The sequence below is a fragment of the Grus americana genome, chromosome 7 (assembly GCF_028858705.1).
Source record: "Grus americana isolate bGruAme1 chromosome 7, bGruAme1.mat, whole genome shotgun sequence".
Lineage (NCBI taxonomy): Eukaryota > Metazoa > Chordata > Aves > Gruiformes > Gruidae > Grus > Grus americana.
In genome coordinates this window covers 8,011,138-8,034,643 of record NC_072858.1, presented here as the reverse complement: position 1 = coordinate 8,034,643, position 23,506 = coordinate 8,011,138, and the positions used below count along the sequence as shown (strand labels likewise).

At 42.8% G+C, this 23,506-nt stretch overlaps 1 protein-coding gene across 2 annotated transcripts in view; it reads left to right on the top strand.

Moving 5' to 3' along the window:
* Nucleotides 1-430: 430 nt before the first annotated feature.
* Nucleotides 431-23,506, top strand: part of SLC18A2 (solute carrier family 18 member A2) — a 30,803-nt gene continuing 7,727 nt past the window's right edge. The window contains exons 1-10 of one of the 2 annotated variants that reach the window (XM_054832739.1): nucleotides 431-483; nucleotides 757-906; nucleotides 2,683-3,034; nucleotides 10,674-10,732; nucleotides 12,670-12,753; nucleotides 15,556-15,648; nucleotides 16,062-16,151; nucleotides 16,260-16,303; nucleotides 16,379-16,439; nucleotides 21,456-21,551. In XM_054832739.1, the coding sequence (XP_054688714.1) occupies nucleotides 786-906; nucleotides 2,683-3,034; nucleotides 10,674-10,732; nucleotides 12,670-12,753; nucleotides 15,556-15,648; nucleotides 16,062-16,151; nucleotides 16,260-16,303; nucleotides 16,379-16,439; nucleotides 21,456-21,551 (1,000 nt within the window). In that variant the 5' untranslated portion in view covers nucleotides 431-483; nucleotides 757-785. Of the gene's footprint in view, nucleotides 484-529; nucleotides 615-756; nucleotides 907-2,682; nucleotides 3,035-10,673; nucleotides 10,733-12,669; nucleotides 12,754-15,555; nucleotides 15,649-16,061; nucleotides 16,152-16,259; nucleotides 16,304-16,378; nucleotides 16,440-21,455; nucleotides 21,552-23,506 lie in introns of those variants that run through there. The other variant, XM_054832738.1, reaches the window with a different exon arrangement.

Sequence of the window (23,506 nt, the reverse complement as noted above, 5' to 3'; positions counted from 1 at the left end):
AATGTTTTTTAAAAATGTAAATCTTTGTTAAAACGTGCTTCTTGATCATTTCAGCGCAGTTAATCTCTTTCCTAACATAAACTGAGAAGAAAAGAAACTGATAATGATGACGACCAAATGCCACAGGCTGGGTGCAACACTTGGCATTCTGTGCAGACAAGAAAAGTGAGCAATTTAAATGCCAAATGGTGCAAATTCCTAGTTTTAGGAAAAGAATCAATCAGTGGCACTATTTCGATTGGGCTCGCCGATGGGGCACACTGCCGGCGTGTTTAAGCGTACGAGCAGCGACATTTCCCCGCCTGTATCTGTTCCGGCAGCTCTTGCCGGGCACACAGAGGTTCTGGCGCGGCCGCCCTACCCGCAGCCCGCCCCGCAGCATCGCCGCCCGCGGACCGGAGGGGAGGGGAGGGGAGGGGAGAGGAGAGGATCTCCCCCCCTGCGCCGCTTCCAGCGCTCCCTGGCTTCGCACGGGGACCAGAGGTGCCGCCTCCTCCTCTTCCCCCTCCCTCCTCCTCCTGCCCGCTCCTGCCCTGCCGGCTGGCAGCGTGCGGCTGGCCGGGGACCTGCGCCGGGAGCTGGGAGCCAGGCCGGGCTGTCGGCGGCCGGGTGCGGTGCGGTGCGGCGGGGAGCGCGGAGGGCGCGGAGCGGGGCTGCGGGGCTGCTGCGCCCACCGAGGGCCGGCACACCGCGGAGCTGCCGGCCGGGCTCCCCGCCTTGTCCCGGCGGTGCCTAATGGCCTTTGTCTCTCTGCAGCGAGAGCCAGCGGCGCAGGGACGGGGAGCATGGCTTGGGGCGAGTTCAGCCTCCTCCGCTGGCTCCGGGAGAGCCGGCAGTCCAGGAAACTAATCCTGCTGATTGTGTTCATCGCCCTGCTCCTGGACAACATGCTGCTTACGGTAGTCGGTAGGTAGAATGGTTGGGTTTTGTTGGGTTTTGATGTTGGGGTTTTTTTTTTCCCGTTCCGATTTACGCCAGAAGTAATCTCCAGTGACAGATGTACTCCCTGAATGCGTGATTAATGCTTTCAAACCAAACATTTTCAAGCACTGATTTTTTTTTTTTTAAACACGAATTATATTCTAGGTATTGCAAACACACTGCCATACACACCAAAGTCTGGCTTTATTTCTATGTTAATTGCAGGATAAAGAATGGTATAAAAAGTTCTTCATGATTCTTTTTTTCTACTAAACGCCACTAATACTTCACAGAACAACATATAACAGTATTTTTAGCTCATCATCATTTTTCTCCTGTGGTCATGCAACTGAAACAACAGGCTAGATAACACTGGAGATGCCTGTTTCCTTGTGATAGTTCCTCTTTCCCCCACGTTGGTCTTAAAATGATAGGTTAATAAGAAAACTATCTAACTGGGTTTTTAGAAAAGCACTTCCGTGAGTTGGTTTAATAAAATAATCCAAGTTTTGATCAAAGTTGAAGACGCAACTTTTACTGGCTTCAGTTGCATAGTATCAAGATTTAGGAATCTACTCCAAACGCTTGAACATTTTCCACTGGTGGTTTTAGAAGTTCCTCATATTCAAATGTTTATATGAATTTAAAGAAGAAGGTTCAGAGAAACTAGTGGTTCATGGACACACACGCACACACACGAATGCCCATGCCTCTGTCGGAAGGGAATCGGGCTGTGCAGAGCCGGCTCTCGGACGATGCTGCAGTGTCAGCTTCTGAATCAGACTCCTGAATGTCTTGAGGGACTTCAGCTTAAAAGCTGATACCACAATGTAGACATTAGCTAAAAACATACATATTTTTAGCAAGTTGATGTTTGGATTTTTTTTTTTTACATGCATATACTTTCTTATAAAGTTAACATTTCATGAGTTGTTCAGTAATATGTATGCAAGAAGCCCTAGAAATTATTATAGTTTGCAGACTTACTGAAAGAGTGGGCTTTTTTTAGGAAGAGATGCAAGACAAAGAGGGGTGGTTCTGTCACTAGTGTTAAATTGAATGAACCTGACATCTTTTTTTACAAATTCTGAAATGCAAATTTATGAGATACATATTGATGCAATTAAATTGCAGCTAAGATCCTAAAGCATACAAAGCAGGTCCCTTCTGGATGATCTTTTCAATGTAAATTTTAAAAAAAGTAGTGAGATATGCCAACATCAATATATGAGTTCTGATTACTTAATATAGGAGTGTTATGGTTTTTTCCTTCTTAGGGCTGTTACTTATCAATGATTTTGTGGTTTATTTTAGAGATGTGTTTTATTACATTTTCAATATTTTGGTTTAACAATAGTTTCAATGCTTTTCTCATCTTTCATGTTTTCACAATCTAAATCATGCTTCACAGTCGTGCAGCAAAGAGACTCTTCAGACATGTGTTTTGATACTTCTTATATTTTGCTTTCTGAATGATGTCTGTATAGAAAATCTTACCTTTATGAAAACTGGCAAAAAATAAAGACTAATGTAAGAGAACTTTTTATTTTAAACTGCACTTCTGAGTTATGGTTGTATTTTTTCCCATGAGTAAACTCCTATTTTAGTTCTGTGTTTCCACTGTTCAAAATCCTTACTAATGTGCTCTGTAGGAAAGCCTTGTATTTTCTAATCAATGGCAAAGCGAACAAGAAAATTTGGTGATTCCATTTAAAAATAACCTGATAGTAAGATGCCAATATATTCTATTTGTTTTTCCAGTGCCAATAATTCCCAGTTACCTTTACAGCATCAAACATGAGAAAAATGCCACAGAAATCCAGACTACTAAGCCTAATGCAGTCTCACCAACGATGGACAATTTTCAGAGCATCTTCTCCTACTATGACAACTCAACAATGGTTACTGGAAATGAATCTGATAAGACACAGCCCAGAGAGTTGCATCATACTCAGACAGAACAAATGATAGTAAATGTGACTCCTTCCCCGTCTGACTGCCCTAAGGAAGATAAGGACCTGCTGAATGAAAATGTTCAAGTCGGGCTCTTGTTTGCTTCCAAAGCAACAGTGCAGCTAATCACTAACCCCTTCATAGGGCCGCTGACAAACAGGTATGTTATTTCTGCTACGTTACTCGGCTAGGATTTTATACTGAAGTTTTAGTCCGGACTAGTATTTCAAACCACGTGTTTTTAATTCTATTGTGGCCCTGACTTACTGGCCTTCTCACTGTATCTGGAGGAACATTTTAGTGAAGTACATTTGATGAACGTGTCTTCTAAATGCCTACTCCCTTTGCAGAATAAATTGGTAAGCTGCACCATTTGATATATCCGGTATTGTACACTTTTCCTTCAGCTCCTGAGATCTTTCGTTCTTACAGAAACTTTTTCTGAAATGGTGTTGAAATTTCTTCAATACAGCTATATGGAGCCAAAACATGCTACAGCTCAGTATTTACGAAGCACTGTGAACTGATGATCTATCTGTTACATCTACATTAGGCAAATGTGATATTGAAGCTGTAGGCAGGGTTCGGATCCCTCCCTTGCTCTCATAGAGACTCGCACCTCTTGGTGCCATTTGGTATTCATTGATTCTGAGTCATTTGAGGTAAGAATCAGTGGGAAATTCGCATGGACTTCAGTGAAAAATGATCAGGTGTCAAATTTTGCTGATCATCACTGAGTCCAGTGGATCACAGATTTCTATCAGTACATGCTCTAGCCCAGCCATCAAATTGTTCTGTCCAAATTCTCGCATATATATGATATCTTGAACAAAACATGTTTAAATGGTACATTATGGAAAATCTATTTGAGCCAGGATCAAGGGTATAAGCACCAATATCAATGACTTATAACCACTGCCCCCCCAAAATCTGATCACTAATGATGTTTACATGGAGACTAAAAAGTAGTTATAATATCATTTAAATTTCTGATGTTAATAATGAATTTGATTTTATTGTTAGCATTTTGTGTCACTGTTCCCCACAGAAGCAGCCGCAGTCCTCCCAAACCAAACAAGAGATCAATCTGCGCAGGAAATAAACTCCAAATTGTATTTAGTCAGGCCACTAAGTTTCGTATTTCTTATTTAAGCTATTTTTACGAAGAAGAATTTTTCTTTCAGAAAATGATGTGCTCCAGGAATTTGTCCTTGTCAAACACGTTTGTTTAAGCAGTCAGTGCTTATCATATGTGGCAATAACCAAAACAACCAACACCTTTTAATGCTATATATTTCAGGTTTTGAAGCCAAAACTACCTTTCAGCTTATATATGTTGTCTGAGTGTTTAATTTCAATCTGATAGATGAGTATCCAATGGAGGGCTAAGCGGTGGTTTGACGCACAGTGCTACGAATTCAAAATGTGTATTCAATCTGTGGAACTGATCTACACACAAAAGCTTTAAATGAGATAGACAGTTCCATTCCTCTCTCATTTCACCTTATCTCCTACTGCATACCACCTACATAGATATAAGTATGCCGTGGCAAAGTTACTTTCCCACAAATATTGCTGCAAGTTGAGGAGGAAAACAGATTTTTGTTACCTGGATTTTCTGTATCGTTTTGTGAGGATATGATAGGTCATCCACAGGCACAGTAACATAACATCAAATAATATTTTCACAAGAGTTCTTTAGGTATTCTATATTTTCCTAAATGTCTAAATTATTGCCCTGTTGATATTTACTTTTCTCTGTTAGTAACATAATTTCCACAACCTGCCAAACCAGGAGAAAAGCAACAATACGTTCCATGTCGTCGACGGCTTTTTCAGTAGCGCAGTTACGTCATACTGTAGATATGATCTCCGCTCTTTCTTTGATAGACGTCTGCCCAAGTAAGGGGGTGCGTGTCCCTGCCGATGCCTCTCCGTGTGCCTGCGCATCTCAGGGTGGGAGCCTGGTGCTGCCTCTGCCAGCTCCAGGGGAAACACCTCTGCCCTGGAGCCAGCGGCAGGTTTGGCAGTAGGTGTTCTTGCAGCATCTCCCTTCGCTGCTGTTAGGAGCAGGGTTGGCAACACACTAGTGTGAACATCAGTGGGGTGAGCTGAGATTTCCTCCTGGAAACATCCTACAGGTGTGGTTTTGGTTGTTTTTTGGGTTTTTTTTTCACGGGGCTTAGTGTGTGTCTGCAATCACAGGGGCAGCTTTGCAAGCTCAGGCGCCCAACAAGTTGGAAAAGGAAAATCAAGGAGCACATCGCCCCAGCGTCCTGTGCAACAGACTCCTCTCATACAGCAGAAATGAGCACCTTAGTGGCAAAGTGGCTCTAAATGAGATTTAAGAGTAACTGGTTTTGTTTCATGCGTTATTTGTATCTTGGTTACCAGGATCTGCCTTTCTCCTGAGAAATGTTGAGCGGGAACTATCAGTTGACACATTTATCATTTAACTGTAGAAGTCACTGGCAAAAAAAGCCCCTAAAGTTGACATTTCCTAATAGCAATGTGTATATGATCAGTTAAAAGCAGTGTGAAAATTGAGATTATTATAAACGAAACAGAAGATATCTGAGTTATCATTATAAAGACTCTTCCTTACTACTGATAAAGTGCTTAGTGAAAATTATTTTTGCCGTTAATACTTTTGCAAAATTTCAGCAAAATATCACAGTTGAAGGAGAATGGGTTGCTTAGTTCAAGATTAGTGTGCACAGTTTGGTAAGGTACCCTTCTGCAAATAGGTAGCACACTGTGTTCATGGTTTTTATTTTTCAGTCAAATATAATCAGAGTGGTTTAGAGTTTTAATCGAGTATGGAGTTCCTGGCTTTCGGTACGCACTGGCTTTGAGTGCTTGAGTTTGTACAGGATGCAACAGGATGTTCTATTCATGTGAGTCTGTGCCAGTTGTTACTTTATTTTAGGTTTTCTGGAAGTTTTGTAGGCTGTTTTCCCCCTTTTTCTATAACTACTGGAGCTGTGGATTTTTAAAAATAAATTTCAAAATTGTTTTAATTCAAGAAGTAAGTTCTGCTAAAAAATACTCCTTATTTAAAGCCCAGCTTTTTCTGTGGAGTACCAGACAAAACACACACTTGACTTAGTGAACTGGTTTGCAATTCACGAAACAACACAATTTACCTTCGGTCTAACAAAGTCCAAGCAAAGGAAGCGCTAGGTGATGGCTTTGCCGTAGGATGTCAACAACACACTTCCCACCGTGGCACTGCTTCAGGGCAGAGCTGATAAGATTCTGTGACTCAGATGCACATTATGTTTCTCCTTGTAGTGAAATTGGTAAGAAACTGTACAAATAGCACAGCACGCGATACAGGGCACTTTGTGAGGAGGATGTATTGGCAAAGGGAGAATGAAGGCTCTGCCTAATCCTTTGCAGTGAGGAAAGCGGGCAAAAGGCTGCTGTGCCCTCTGTAAGTTACTGATTTGCTCCATTACTTTTTCAAGCTCTTAGGAGCTCTGTGGAGGAGGCTGTGAACCCAGCTGTGCCAGCCCCACGGGCCACTAGAGCCACTGAATGTCTCGCCTGCCCTATCGCTCCCTCCCTTTATTTACCAGTATGAAAAAATACATAGTTGTATCCTTGTGCTTATCCATATTGGCCTCAAAAAACATTAAAAAATTAACAGCTATTTTCATCATTATTTTTACACCAGTATGGCTACAGCTTTGAACTTCTTTGGAGGAGAGTGAGTGGCTAGGAGCATGGCAATGTACATGCAGAGAGTGAGGCAGAGAGATACGTAGCATTTGTAAGTGCTGAATTACAGGTCAGTCCATATATAAGCTTTCAGGTTCAGGTTTTGGCAGGTGATTCAAATGACCGGTTCTGCGGGTTGGACAAAGCCCCTCTGCCTGCCCTGCACAGAGCCTGTGGGTGGAGAGCACGGGGACCACGTCCCTGTACCTTCTTCCTTACCTTCACACACATTCAGCAGTTAGCTGGTTCGTAACCTTGAGGAAAATATTCTTCTTCCCGTATGTCCTCCCAGTCTTTGCTGGGAGTGAAGAAGATAGCCAGACTGCCAACTGGGACAGCCTTAACAAGGGGTGCTCGCAGTGGTGCCAGCGTGGCTGTATAACAAGGTTGAGATCAGTGGATTTGCAGCACTGTAATGGATGGATTAATAGGCTTTAATCATCCACAGCTGCTATCCTGGTCAGTGTAACCTTTATTTTACTGCTGCACAGGACCCATCGATCAGTTGTTTTATTGTAGGGTAACCTTATTAATGGGTGTAATCCACTTCCAAACAGTCCTGCAATCTGGGGTCAGCATGGCACTGAAACAGAGTAATTTAGGCGTTCTCCATCAGTGGCAGCCTTTCCTCTCCCTCCTTCAACTAATGACTTCGGCTTTTTCAGAGGTCAGAAATACCTGTAAGAAGCACTTTTAGCTGCTGGTAGCCTTGGTGAAACCTGCTGGACCTTGTTTCGGATTCTCTTGGAGGTTTTTGAAAGGAGTGCCAGAGAAAATGACATGCTTGAGCGTGGTAATGAGAAAAAAGAAGAGACAAGACAGGCTGTAATATTCTTTTGTGTTACACACATGCAGAGGAACAAAATGTAGAGATAACCGGCACGGAACATGTCGTGTCATGGCCAAGAAGTAGAAACTGCATATTCACAGGTTTCACACGGGAAGAACATGAATGGCCCAGGACCAAGGGACAGAATCACTGAGTAGTTGGCTGTTACAGTTAGTGCCTCTCCTTTTCGTAAGTATTTATAGTACATAGTGTAACTGTTCAGCAGACAACTCCCAGTCTGTGCTCTCTAATATCTATTGGATAGATCAGGGGATGCAGCTGCAGATTAGACGTTTGTGATAGCACAACCTCCAACTAATTAGCGCTGCTATTTCAGGAGGAGGCAGGGTTTGCTAAGTTTGTGCAGGAAAAGACAATCTGCATATGTAACTAAATGTCAGCTGGATGTGGGTAAGACTGTCCCCCGAGCAAGAGCAACCACGACTTCTAGAGGTTCAGTGGTCTCATGCAGGGGCAGCATACCACAATCGTGCATCTCCAAATTGTGGGTGAAGCTCCAGGCAATTTTTTAGCTTTTCAGAGAATTATAATGATTTTTTTAAATGCATGTCCTGTGCTGACCTGTATACCTTTGCATCATCTTGTATGGATCACTGGCAACGTGGACTTTGACCGAAAGGACTAGCTGTACCCCCATAAAGTCTAGTTCTGAAATTAGTAATTTCTATGTGGAGGAAAAGGTATATGTTAGACCTCGGTATGTGCCATAAAGCCTCATGGTCTGCTGGGTAGCAAGAGTAGAACCGAGTTCTGCTCTAGTTCTGCCTTCATCACCCTCTGCTATGTATTGCTTCACTCCTTGCTATGACTCTGTCCAAGATAAAGGAGGAGTAATATCTGCAGATGCAAAAATTAAGAACAGTGCTTGAACAGTATTTCATTGAGCATTAAAAGAGACTTCCAAAATACTTGTTTTCTTACAGCTTTCAACCACCAGAAGCTTTCCAAGTGTAGGAAGCCAATTGGAAGAAGAGAAACCTTGATAGAGGTTTCTCCTTTGGTTAAGGTTACAGAAGTAGTATGCCAGCCCTTCTCTTTAACTCATTAACATTTAGAGGAGGAAGATCTCACAGCTCATGTCTCTGATCTAGTGATGGAAACATGAACGTGGGAGCCACTTTGGATGGCATTTGTCTTCATGCAAATAACTGAATTTTATTTCAGTGTGCTTGTAGCAGAAGCAAATTGCTGTCTCATGGCCCCTGTGTCAAGTCTAAGAGTTGCTTGATTTCTCTACTAAAAATTAGACTTCTCCTCCCACAGCGTCCATCCTAGATACCTCTGGGATGGCCTTGATGGACGCTGCTTTACTTAGCAATGGAAGAAGGCATAAGGACATTCAACTTCTGCTTGCCTAGTCCCACAGAGAAAGATGATATCACTCACCAACAGCAGTTGAAGATGGTGGGTTTTTTTGATCTGTACTAATATCAGTGCTTGCTTTAAATGAAAAATTAAAAATAAAAGCAGTTATGGTCAAACTGTCTGTGACCTGTTCTACCTGAACTGACTGGGAGGGGAAGTGCCTATCTCAGCTCTGAGGCAGGCAAGAAGTTAGGAACAGGGGAGGATAATTTTTTATTTCCTTGTGTACATAGAAACGTCAGTGGAGATTGGCATCCCATTGTACAATAGTTACTATACACACAGTAAGAGAAGAGATAGGCTTAGAAAAATCATCCACTTTAAATAAAGCAGACGAAAAGTAGTATTGTTCTCTTACAGACCAGATATCAAAGTTCTGAAACATTAAAAATGTTTATCATAAGGCCACAGAGGAAGTCTGTGATAGTGCCAGGGATTTAATTTGCTTTGGAGATACCTGTCCAGTTAAGTTCCACACGAGTGACTAGTCTGTGCTGGATGTTTGTAACACCCACTTACAAATTCAACCAGAAGAATCTGTGCACTATGTTTTTGTCATGTTTTAATGTAGTGATGATATTTAAGGCAAAATTGTTCTTCATTAGAGATTTCTGTGGCGTGTGGAAATGTGCATGCTAGATTTCTTTCATTCACAAAACTCAAATGCTACAACAAGACACATAATGAACATCGAGCCGTGCACTTCAGAGAGTTTTCCATTATCCATGGTCCTTACCTGTATAAAAATTATATTAATGAAAAAACAAAGCTTAGAATAATTAGGTTGGTTTACCTATGTCAGGACTGCAATTATTAAAAATAAAAAGGAATTATACACTCTTCCATTATTTGATTGACCTACTTAAGCCAATATTGCCAATATAAATGCCCAACAGTGTCAAAATGGGCACTGGAAGTTGAAGTCGATCAGTACTCCTTTGAAAAGCATCATCCATTGTTGAAGAATTTGGCCATTAAATAATACAAATACATTTAAGATGCAGAATCTTACCAAAAAAGAGTTGTGAATAAAGTGTGCTGAATAGAATATACAGATTCTTTAGAGCTACCTGGGTAGTGGTTTTGATTCTAAGGTAGATTTTTAATGGCATGAAAAATAGTATATTGTGAATTTTTTTGTTGAAAATTCGTATTTAGCTGCTGAAAATATGTGTTTGCTTTCCAGACAGAAAAATCCTTTATTTCCTGGAAACCTGCAAATACTTATAGCAACCAGGCATTTCTGCAGGCTGTTTAGAGTCCTAGTGAAGAAGTGGGCTGATGAAGAAAGCTTTGTCAGCTCCATTTTTACTCCTAAACCCATGGAGAGCAAAAATATTATTCTCAGGCTCTTTGGGATGCTTCCAGTGCTCCTGACTGAGGCAGAACTCCCAAGAAAGCTGATGACAAATTTTCCTATTAAAAAAGCCATTGGTTTGACCGTGTCTCATTATAGTCCTTGTCTCATGAGGATGGAAGCAGATGAGCATTGGAACACTACTGGGATATTTCAAAGCTCAGCATGCTCAGACAAATCTTCCCTTCTCTTATTCGTGGCAACCCCATGGAGGCCCAGAGGGGCTTTATTGGGAACAGTTATGGTGGAACGAGAACAGGGCAATCCGATTCTAATGAGGAAATGATTTCTTCCCGGGATTTCAGATACAAAGTCTGCTGTGCCAGATGAAAAGCCAATTGTAACATGGACAAATTTGATCATGCGGTCTGCAATAAATGGTTCAAAGCCTACCAAGGAACTACAGGTTGGGTTTTTGCAGTGTGTGTGCTCGTGTGAGTTAAGTCTAACTCAAAATGTCAGTGAGACAATCACAGAAATGTGAATGTTCATTTTGTTTTCCAGAATAGGCTACCAGATTCCACTGTTTGCTGGCTTCTGCATCATGTTTGTGTCAACAATCAGTAAGTGTCCACGTGTTATTTGGTCTGGCCCAGATGCAACTTTTAAATAAATGATCTATAATAATCATCTCTAGAAATTCTTCTCGATGTAGAGGGACTGATTTCCAAGGAAAATTTAAGAGTGCCTGCTCCATGTGGGTGGTGGTGCTGATGAGATTTGACAAGTACGCTCTTACGAACGTGCTCTAAGGAATTCACCTTCCATCCCACCTTGGCAAATCTCTTCCTTAGCTGAATCTTTCTCTCAGGTTCTTGTAATCTGAAGTGATGCTCGAACAGCTTTAAACAGATAGCCGTGGGAGGGCTATCAGCCATGAGAGGGCTGTCTTGCAGGATCCTTAACAACTAGCTATCGTAGGGGCTTATCAGAAAGATCATGAGGCTGCAGTGGCTCATGAGTAGAATATGAGTCAACAGTATCACGGCGTTGTTAAACATCACTGTGGGATGTGCAAACAGGAGCATAGCCTGCAAGTCAGCTGAGATAATTTGTCTGCTCTAATGGCATTGATAAGGCTTCAGCTGCTGTTTTATGTTTGTTTTTGGCATGGCACTTAAAATTGTGGCCCAGATGGAAAGAGTAGAAAGGAGAACATCAAGGATCATTGGAGGCCTGTGAGGAATGGTGAAAGAACCAGGTTAGCTCCAGAAGGCAGATGTGAGATGTGTCAGAGTCTATCACAAAAAGGAAGGGAACAAACACTTTTCCATGTCCCCTGTACATAAGAGAAGGAATAACAATCTTAAAACTGTATCATCAAGGAGACTAAAGTGCTGGAGATTACCTGGTCTTAGAGTTACTGACAGCTCTGCATTTTAGGAACATGTTAGACAAATTTTGGTTGGGATGGAGATAAGAATAGTGAGCCTGATTCATGGCAGAGGGAAGTACTGTTGATCTGCTGACATCCTTACTTCCTTTATTTTTCTTGATTTTTCTCAGTCCACATGGGTAGGGATTTTTGTAAGACCTGATGAAAAGCCCAAGAGGCACGGTGCCACAGGGCATGTGGGAGAAGCGCATGTGGATCTTGTGTTTAGTTGGTGCGTAACAGCTTCCTCCAGCTATAACCTGTCTGGCAAAATTCCCGAGGTGGCTGAGATAGGAGCTGAAAAAAGTTTTTAAAAACTCACTGTGGATTTCATGACCCTGACCATGACACAGGTTCTACAAGCAGAGATGTACTTGGGTTTCTGGGACACTCCTACTTTCCAGTGTTGTGGATGTGGAATTTGGCTGGACTGATGAGTGCAGCATCCAGGAGCTCTGTCCCAAAAAGCAGAGTGGGGTAAAATCTCTTGGGGAGAGCTAGAGGCATCTCCTCAGGTGCACTTTCTCTGGTGGTCTGCTGTTGGGAGGATCAGGAACCTGCTACAGCCCTTGGAGAGGTGAAGCTGCCTTAATGCACCTTCAGCCAGCGGTGCTGCCCAGCATCTGCTGCGGAGCGCGCAACATCAGGGTAAAATCTCCCTCCACCCATTTATTTATTGGAGGAAACATTGGTGCGTGCATGCATACATGCAGGTGCATGTGTGTTAGTTAAATCCTGCTTTTCTTGAATGCCTGGAGCTTCAGGCTGGGCAGCCCTAGATGAAGCAGTGTGGGGAGGCGAGGCTGGGAAGAAAAGTCTTATTACTCCTTCTGTGCTCAGCTGAAGCAGAGCAGGATGTAATCAAATCCTAAGTAATTAGTTAAAACTGCTTGTGCGCTTGCATTCTGTGTTACCAGGAGGCTTAGACACCTGAGAGCAATTCAACACTGACACATCTAAATGCAATAAGAGAAAATAATGCAGTTAGCATTGAAAGTGGCACAAGTCACTGTAAACACTGGACTAAATTGTATGAAGTTTTTGTGATAGTTTCAAGAAACCTAACTTTTAAACCTAGTTAGAGTTAACCTAATTTAAAAAAATTACCTCTGTGTTTTTCTGTAGTGTTTGCCTTCTCTGGAAGCTACACATTACTGTTTATTGCCAGGTCCCTTCAAGGAGTGGGTTCCTCTTGTTCTTCGGTAGCAGGTAAGAGAAAAGATGATAGACTAAAATGCAGATCACCAATTCTATCATTTTTTTAGTCATTCTCTGAACTGTATTTTGTCTGTAGTTTTGATAATTAATACAAAAATATGCAATTAAATCAATTTCATGTTTTGTCTGTCCCTGTCATATAAAGTAGCTCAAAAGCAAATGCCTTGGTATTTGGGTTGCAGTAAGGTAGAGCAGTAAATGAACTGCGCTCTCCTTGGGATTTCTGCATCTGCGTCTTCAACGTTTTAAATTCATTTTTAGCCATTTTAAAGGTCATTGGGAACTTATGTTGGTACTTATTATAGTAGGGATAGCAGCTCTGTCTGTTACTGAAATTTCTGTTATAAAACGTTGTTTTCAAGGATTTACCATGCTGTCTGCCAGTTTAGACTTGGTTTGCCTGTACCAGGTTTCTAATACAAGGTTCTAATTTTTAAATGACCAGATGAAATGGAGTATGGGTTTTCAGCCCAAATTATTCAACAATTTCGGAGACTGGAGAAAATATGTTTTGTTCATGTTAGAACATTTTGCAGTCTTTTCTTGGACAAATATCCTGTGGATATCAGTGGCAGCAGAAATATAAATTTGGCTTGGGAAGGGAGGTGAATAGTGTTTTGTCAAGAACGTGTCTTTTGGCTTCCTCAAGAAAATTCCCCCTTCCAAGTTGGACTGACAGGGTTCACATACACTCTATAGAAACTTAACAAGAATTTGGCAGCTGGATTCCTCCTGGGTTCCTTTTTGAGGGATTTTGCACCAGCCCACATCTGGGCAGTGCTGCTTGGGGCAGATGCAACACCCCAGACCGAGCATTTGAACTTGGAGCAAGAAGCACCTGATGCTCAGGATGGGGTTGAAGCTGCACAACAAGGACTAGTTAAGCCGAGAAATTTAAGCCTGGATGAGTAGTGGGAAGAGTGGGGATGTGGCTAAGGGAGCAGGCAGGGGCTGGTATGAGGAGCCAGCGATGGGGAAGGCAAAGACAAGCAGGAGGGGTAGAGCCAAGAAAATCTATCTTTTTTCCTTGTACTGGTTGAGGTTACCAGTCACGCTTTCCAAAGGGAAGACGTGCCAGAATCAAAACTATTGTTCAGCTTTAACTCAGTCCCTGTGCAGTGAGCACCTTGAGATACAGCTCTTGGAGGAGTACATGACCTTTTTCACAGACAACCTACAAAATAGAGCAGAAAAGGCCGAGAGACCATCTAGTCCACCCCTATCCTGAAGGCAGGATCAGCTGTTTGTCATTCCTCATGCATATTTGACAGGCATGTTCTCAGAAGCCTCCAGAAATATCCTCAGCATCTAGCTTTGTGCTTAAGTACCTTTACTGTCAGGAAGTTTTTTTCTGATGTCTCATCTAAAGCCTCCTTAGTGTCATGTAAACCCCTTTCTGCTTCCGGTACTCGAAACAACATGAAAAACAGTTTCTTTATCTTTGTGGCTCTTTTTCTTATTGCAAGACTATTAATCACATCTCACATGGGTTTTCTCCTCTCTGGTTTTAAGTCGGAAGTCCTGCAGTTGTTCCTCACAGACATTTTGCTAAGCCTTTGCTCACCCTGATTGCCCTTCTCTGGGTAGTGCCCAGGCACCCCCACCTTTCTTCCTGTGTTGCACCAGAACCAGACCCAGCGCTCGGAAGAAGCTCTGACTCCTTGCAAGGGCCAACAGCAGCGAGAGTCAATTCACGTCTCTCACAGGCAAAGGGAGTTTTCTGTAGTATTGCTGCCAACGAGTCGTTTACCCCTTCTGGATTTGTGCACATAATCATTCCTACCAAAGTGTAAAGCTTTGCTTATCTTCTTTGTATTGCCTCCTATTTTTTTCCAGAATATTTCCCCTACTCTCACAAATTCATTGTGAATTCTGATGTCGTTCTCTAACTTGCTCTTCAGCTGTTTGTGCAAACAATTTGATGTCATCCACAATTTTCAGTAAGCATGCTAATCCACGCAGGACCTCTGCTCTTTTGATGCACGTGATGGATGGTATTCATTTAATGATCAATCATGCAATATTTTGTTTTCTTTTTCTGTGTAGCTGTGGACCGTATTTACTGAGTCCTACTTAAACCTTGACTTGAAAACAGAATTATTAATTTCTGTGAGGACTCCTCTGCAGCATTTACATCTACAGTGTCTGAGTACTTCACAAAAACAGATGAATAAGGCTTCATGTTTTGTAAAATGAAGGTTCATCATCAAATGCAGAAGTGAGGCACATGAAGATAAAGGTCAAAAGAATCCTTTAATTTTGAATGCTGAACTTGAAATACTCATTTTCCAAGTGAGCAGCTGTGCGTAATACCTCATGCCCAGAGCACAGCTAGCGCTGACCACAGGTAGAGCTGTGAGTGGTCACCAGACCTTTGTGTCAAGCACCAGACTATAAATAACAGATAGTGAATACTTGTCAAAAGCTTTGTTTCTGCTAGTTGAAAAGCATAATCTAAAAGCTCTGTGACAAGGACAGGGACAAAGAATCCAGCAAATCAAGGCATCATTAAATTACCTGAGTAATACTGTACAATAGAACGTGGTCTTGGAGACCCTTTACATTGCCAAACCCCCTTTTGCTTTAAAGTGAGTTCTCTGGGGAGGGAATATACATATATGTATATGTATATATACACACATACAGATACCTGCTGTCATCTCTGTGTAAGGTTTAGTAGGGCTGGCAAATGATGACCATAAACTGTAGTACACAGATGCCTAATTTTGTGTTGTGCTTTTTTTTTTGGTTTGGTTTTTGTTGTTGTTTTTTTTGTTTGTTTTTACATTTTAGGGATGGGTATGCTCGCCAGTGTGTATACAGATGATGAAGAGAGAGGCAACGCAATGGGAATTGCACTAGGAGGCCTTGCTATGGGAGTATTAGGTCAGTGAATTAGAGGCTCTGCTGGCAAGAGAACCCCACCCCCCCTCTGCCTTCCCAAAGCATGTACTTGTGGTCTACAAAAGCAGCAGAAGAGTCCCATCGAGCTTAATGTTACTGTGCCGTCTCCAGGTTAGATTCATGGTGCATGTTAAGAATAGTTTTTCCCACAGCAGCACATTTCTTACACGGAAATCTATGTCGGGCAATAATCTCTGAGATGTTTGTCTTTTGTTCACATGGAAGAGTATTTTGGGGAGTGAAGAGTATGGTTATTGTCATGATCAATGAGCTTTGTGGGGATTTTGAGCTCTTTGGTCACTGAGTGCCAGTAGCAGGATGCCCAAACGCTTGCAGAGGATGTTCAGAGTCAGAGATGTGGCTTCTCAGCTGTGTCCTTTCTTTCTCCCTGGCAGTGGGCCCACCTTTTGGGAGCGTCATGTATGAGTTTGTGGGGAAGAGTTCTCCTTTCCTGGTGCTGGCAGCACTAGCTCTGTTAGACGGAGGTCAGTAAATATGAAGAGTCGATATCACCGTGCAGCACATCCCTTTCATATTACTGCCATCTAACCCCCTGCTTGAAGAAATGTTACAGTATTGATTTCTTTTTGCAGCTGTTCAATTATTTGTTCTGCAGCCATCCAGAGCACAAGCAGAAGTAAGTATTAAGGTAAAACACTCTAGGCAATGGATGACACTCTGCCTTTCCTAATCCCGAGCTTTTGTTTCACAGAGTCAGAAGGGGACACCGTTACTGACACTTTTGAAGGACCCGTATATCATTATTGCAGCAGGTATCAGATCCTTTTTTTTTTTTTTTTTTTTCCTTTAAACCAACTGCTAGTGTTACACCTGGCATCCTGGAATGCCTCAGGCTGAGCTGGTTTAACAATATTGTCATTTTCTGGTTTCGTTTACGTAAAGCTCAAAGAAAAAAATAAACTGTTGGTTTTACAGGATGAATATACCAGTAGAAACATAACAGGCAGAAACTTAGAAATGAAGGTGTCCTTCCAGCTGAGAGGACACTAATGGCTTGTGGCTGCTTGCTAAGGCAGTGGGATGTGGCCGTGAAACTTTCTATGAGGCAAGTGAATAGTGCCAAGGCTTTCAGAGGGAGGGATTGCCAGCACGTCGCAGGCAGGTGTAGGGCATAACACTGAACTTTCTTTGTGTTTGAAGAAGGAGTGAGTTTGGTCTCTAGAGTGTGGGTTATATTTCAGAAAAGGTCTGGGTTGAACGGTGAATGGCATTTGGTATTACGCGTGTCATTTGTCTAATGAGTCTTTCCGTCTCAAGGGAAGTTTGCCTCTTTGCGTTGCATTTTGTTGAATGTTTATTCTGAAGTCTGTAATTAAGCCTGGCCCTTTTTAATGTTCATAAAATATCTGAAAAGTGATTATAAATTTTACAGTTTTGTTCCTTAATCCTAACCTGGTTGTCCAAGAAATCAATTATTCCAGGCATTTTTTGGGTTCGCTGTTTCTTGGTGGTCTTAGGGAATGACCATTACCCTGTCTGTTGTAAGAGATCGGATCTATCATTCACCTCATTCAGCACCTTGTCCCTTACAGTGCTTAAAGCGGGTACTGCAAGGTGAGGTTCATCTAGCATATAAAGTAGTTTTTTGGAGAATAATGTAATTCCTGCCAAGGCCTAATCTATGACAGAACTTGGTTTAAACCACAAAATATGACCAGGGGACAGATTTCAAGGACTGCGCTTCGCTAGGACTTAGCTGCCCATGCCAAGCTGGTTGTAGCCACAGAAGATAAAAGGTACCAAAGACCATGGATCCCACTGTTTTGACCATCTCCCATGTCTGCTAAGAGCAGGGATGGACTTTGTTCCCATTTTCTAACTCATTCACACGGTATTCAACTTCTGCAGCTTTTCTCTTCTCTGAAGCTGTTTCAGCTGATGTTTTGGGGCTCTGTAAAGCAGGGCTGCGCAGTCTCAGAGCCCTAAAGGGGTGAAGAAGTCAGGAATGGATAGCCTGGAATCAGGACAGTGTGTGTCAGGGAGCCCTTACCTTTACTGCCCTGGCTTTTTTTGCCTCTTGCTTCCCTGCACGTGCCTGCAGGCACTGCCAGTGCCTCCTGTTTCCCCTTCCCATCTTCAGTCCAGTGCAGCTGGACACAGCAGGAGGCAGGGAAAGGAAGGATGTATGGAGGGGTAGAAACATAAAGACCCTCTTTGTTCCAATCCCTCCTGCTCTCACCAGCTGCTCTGGGTGACTTGTCCTGCTCCCACCAGGCATCGACACCCAGGATCTGAGAAGGTCCCTGTGGTGGGTTACTGGCGGGGTTGGGTACAGCACCCAGGGTCTCTGCCTCCTGGGACAGAGACCGCCCAGTGCTTTGACAGTACAGATGATGCTGATGTTCTCTAACCTCAGCCTCTTCTCCTCCTGCTTTATTTCCCTTGCAGACCAAATTTGGCTTTCTCAGAGCTGACTCCCAAATACCAACTCTAAATTCAGCCTTTTATCTGGCCTATGAGTCCACATCAGTCCAAAAGCAGCTTTCCTGATGCACTAGGAATACACTGCTTAAATGTTAATTGCTTCAGTTCTGAAGCTGTTGCTTTTTTAGTGAAAAGGATCTGGAATTTTGATTCGCTCTCCCTTACCCCAAGGAATTTGGTATTTTCCTTGCTTTATTTGCTAAGATGGGAACTTGTGATCCTGATGCTAACAGGGAAAGGTGGGTAGGTGGTTGGTTGGGATGGCAGAGTTAGCTCTGTGCTCTGACACCTTGGGGCAACCGGTCAAGGCATCATGCCACATTTCTCCACATCTAAGCTGGGATAAGAGGTCTTCTGCTTCACAAGGGTCCTGTAAATGCTAACGTCCCTCACTGTGTATAATGTTCAGATACAATAATTAGAGAGGGGAAGGTTAAAAATCCCGTTGGGTTTGCACTGCTCAGGGAGATTAAAGGTTTTGAATGGCTTTTAAGGCAGTTAACTACCTCATTAAGAAAATGTCTGCATCTCTAGTGGGCTGACTTGTTAACCAGAAGTAAAAATCAGGGACATCTTAGGCATGCTGCAAATGGATTAGCAGTTTAAGTGTTTTTTGCACTCTCAATTTAGGTACACTAGTTTAATGGTATAAATTCAGATTCAATCTCCTGAGTGTGCGTCATACGCTTGAGTCATAATTGTTTGTATTCTCAAAGTACAAGCACTTTCTGACCAATTTGTCTTATCCATAGCAGAGTATTACTCTAACACAAGGTGTCTTGAACTCAAGCATGGTGCTGCTCTCTCTTCTTTCTGAAAGTGTGACTTTTTCCCTTGATAACTCATGTTGCCCATGAGATAATAACAGTGACCGTCACAGCAGACTGGAGGCCAGTGCTCTCATTCACTCACTCTGTATCACAATCCCTACAGCCAGTCCTGCTGCCTGGTCGCCTCTGGTGCCAGCAGTAGCTGTTGCAGGATGCGCTGTGGCCGTTCCTGTTGAACGTGCCCTCATGGGCATCAGAGGGACAGGACCAGATGAAGCTGCTCACATGAAAACCTCTGCAGGAGAAAGGAAATGTGAGCAAATACAGGCTCTGTGTCCTATGTGGTTTGTGTCAGAGGTGATGCTTCAGTCAGTGCCATCAGTACCCAGGCGAAAGAAACGTTACTGACACGTTTTGGCACTACTGGTGGGAGCTCAGTGAATGAAGGCAACGTCGTTCTCACAGCCAGACCTCACTGACCGGGATTACAGAAACTTTAGGTGCTGTTGGTTGACAATGTGGCATTGACAGACAAGTTACTTTAAATTATCAGAATTGAGACAGACGTCATCACGAGCACATGGGTTCTTGAGAAGGTGCACAACAGCTTTTCACTGGCTACCCGCTTTTTCACAGAAAAATACCAGTGATGGCTATGGCACTCTGCCAAAAGCCGAGTGGGTTCTCAGCTGCAGAGATGGGGTCCAGCTGGAAGACTGCAATTTCACACCTTTTGGCCAACCATCTTATTTAAAGAAGAAACAATGTATGATTTATGCCTTTGAGAAATGGCCCTCTAAAGAGAAGTCAGCTGCACGCAAGACAGGAAAAAAAAAAAATTTTCTTTTGGGGAAGGTTCACTAAGGTAGCGCAGTCTTCATTGGACTTTGCCCTGAGTTTGCAGCTCAGGCTCTCGCTTTCCTTTTGGGGCACATCCTGAAGATCTGAAGTACCTTTGTCACCGTGTACCTGACTACTTTGGTGAGCCCTGGTGATGCTTCCTGAACTAATGAGAAATAGATACAACGTGTGTGTGCACACTTGTTTCTCATTTCTTTGTGAAGTTTAAGAGTAGAATAAGACCTGTCCTGTTTAAGCCATCGCTGTTAGAACAGCGCTGCACTTTCTGTGGCCTGAACTGTTTTTCCAGCATCAAGCAAGCCGCTCGAGCGTGGCTGATGTTGGCTCGGAAGAGGGCAGCCCTGAGGTGTTTAACTGAGGCTCCTCACAGCCACTACGCTCATGGGAGCTTGCGGCAGAGTGGAAAGGTTAGCTTCAGCTCCAACCTGTCGTCCGGAGGGTAAAGCAGTGCTGAGCTGTTGCTCCTTGCCCCGGGAACGGACTGAGCCAGCTAGCCTTGAAGTTCATTTTAGGAATTGTGGATACGCAGTCTAATATATTCTGACAGGTTTGAGCAAGGAATGACATCAGTGCTCATTTTGTTTTGAACTGTATGATGAGGAACTTGTTCCAGGAGAAATATTATTTCTCTGACCTCAGACAAATTAAGCTTTTTTTTAAAAAAAAAAAAGTAGAATTTGGATGGTAAATGACTGTAAGAACCTAGAATATTTTTCCTACATTTCAGAGATTGTAAGTATTAGGAAGAAAAGTGGGAACACAAGTTTGAAGTTGTCACTTCTAGTGACTTCCAAATTCCCTTGAAAACAGTTTTGCAAGGGATTAGCAGAGGGCACGTGTCCTGTTGCCCTGCGTTAGGCTCTGACTGCCTCGCGTTCTTTTCAGTAAGTGGGAGAGGAATCCTGAGCCCAAAGAAATACCGTGGGGTTTAATGATCCCTGCGCTAAGCTGAAGTGCACTACTGAGGATAGATGAACTTGGCACAAACCCGCTGGAGTCCACATCTGCAGGCGGTGGCATAGGGCAGAGCCGAGCCGGCGGGCACGACTGAATCGGCGCTTCCACCGCTTGTTATCCTTTGCGTCTGGGTGACTAAAGGTCCAGAAATTCAAGAGAGATTTGGAATCATTTGAAATTCATAGGGCTGGGCAAGCCCAGCCAGACCCATGCTTTGCTGCATGGATTTACTGGCTGCTAGCTATAGGATCTCTACACAAAATTCCCTTTTGTAGAGCGTAGACATCTCTGTGGTTGTCTCGTGGTATTTTTAGGATCGAGACCTCCACATCTCATCATAGTCATTCTCAGGTGATGGAGTCATAGGGTCAGAACCTGTGCCTCTTACACAACAGGGCCCTTTTTTTGCCCCAGGAGACTGGATAAAGACCAAAAGATTGTAGTTTTAGTTAATCATTTGTACAACAGTCAGACCTCATGAACTTTCTAAATGTCACCAAGCTTACTGCAGACTTTCACATTATGAAAATAGCTTAACCTTTATTGTAGAATTTCTAGGAGAATAGAAATATATAGAAAGTTAGTCTTCAGTGATTTTACATTCTGTTCTATTTAACGTTAATCAACATTTGATGCATGACAAACAGGACTGTAAAAATGCAACTTTTTTGTAAAAGCATCCATTCTTTGCATGGATTTTTGTTCATAGTCAAAAGAAATAATTACTACTTTTTTTTCTTTTCTCCTTTCTCTAAGGATCAATCTGCTTTGCAAACATGGCGATTGCTATGCTTGAACCAGCATTACCCATCTGGATGATGGAGACCATGTGTTCAAAAAAATGGCAACTTGGTAAAGTACAGTATATTATTCGCATCGCTATATTTTGTCTAATGACTGTCTCAGTTCTGGTCCTGTTAATGATGGTCTCCTTACATGCTTCAGGGTAGGGGTTTTTTTGGGGGTTTTTTTTTTTTTTACTTTCTTAAAATCATCAGTGTTATACCTGCACAATTGCAAACATCAGTCTGTGAGAAAAATAGGTAGTGGATTGATGTTGTTGTAATAGAGGTTCCAATAAGGGGCAACACTCGCTTTGCAAGGAGAAATGGACGCAGGCAGCCACGGCGCTGTGCCCGTCCTGGCTCCTTTGGGAGCTCCAGCAGCGCCTCTGGCAGCGAGCATTGGCTGGGGCAGCTGCAAGATGCCCCGTGAGCCGCAGAGCCAGCCAGCGGGACAAAACAATTTGTTTTGGGTTTTTCCCCGAGGGAATCCATCCTCGGTTCCTAGTTTGAATTGCCAGGAGCAGGCAGCCACAGACATCTGCAGCAGGTGGTTTGTTTGGTGCAGACCTTGCTCATGCCAACACACGCGCCTTCCAGGGCTGCTCCCGGTAACAGGACTTAACTTAAAATGTGGTCACCAGGGACATGAGGAGCACTTTGCCTTGAATTTGATAGATTTGACACGCTTTCGGTGGTTACTTAGTCATCCCATTCAACAGAAAGCAATGGGAGAGCCCCAGGTTGGACCCCCTTATCACGTGTAACAGGGACACAGTCTCAGGAAACCAGTGTCCACAGGCAAACTGGGAATTTGTCCCACGTATCGAGTTAGACTAGAGAGTAAAATTGGGACAGTTACTTTCTCTTTGAGGTGAACAGGAGGCGGGGGGAAATGGACTAATTTCCAGTGAGTGTCCCAGTGTGTGTGGGAGGTCGATGTGAATCGTCTCGGGTGGGGGGTGCCCGCCCTTCGTGTGCCACAACGCATCGTGCTGATCCCCTGTATCGATCTGGCTGATGTTTACCTTTTTAATAGTTTGTAGGAAAGAGTTACCGTTACAAACACAACATATATCTATTTGATAAAATTAGTGAAGTATTCTGTGCTGCGACATTTAATGAGGGTATTTTTTAATATCAATATATGGCATTTGAAAGAAAAATCCTTCATGAAAATGATGTTCAGCTAGCATCCGACTAATGTCCCTACTCTGTGTTAATGTAGGTGTCCCTACACCATGGAGAAAGCGCAAACCTTAGTTCTAATTAATGCAAACTCAGATCTAGGGTGGCCGTAGCTAGCAGTCCTTAACGTGCTGCTGTACTGTTGAACATGGTAATGACCGCTAGCCTGTGATATAGCAAAATTAACACGCAAACCTCACAAAGAAAAAGGAAGATTTGCTTATCTGCCTCCCTCACTAGAGTTTCATATTACCGGTGCAACGGAAATGAGATTTACAAATCTCTTAGTTGAACAGAGGTTCCTAGAAGGAAAATATCCATTTTAAATTAAGACTAATTTTACCCCTTAATGATATAAGTAATTGACTCCATTACGCTTTGTCTGATTTGACAGCATTAATTAAAGTTTTTAAGCCTCTTAAATTATATCTTGAACTGCAGGGTTTTAAGCAAATTATTATCTTATGCAATTTGGAGATCCAGCTGTTTGAAGCATGATCTGAAGAAGGTATAAAAAAACCTTGATTTGATCAATTAATGTTACCCTGCATAAAGCTTATTTAGAAGATTACGGTTCTGCTTCAGCATACCACAGCTTACGCAGCAACCTGCAAGTCTTATTTAACAAGCCTTTGTAGTATTTTACTTTTTTCTTTTTACAGCTGTCAAGGTCTGCTATATGTGACCACTTGGTACAAACAGCTAGCTCCGAGCAGTGCTGAAGTAGCTGTGGTTACACAGGTGAAAATATTTCCCCAGCATCACCATTGTAACCCACAAGGATTTTAATCACAGGATATTGCTGTGCTAAAAATTACCTCTTGATTTTTTTATTTT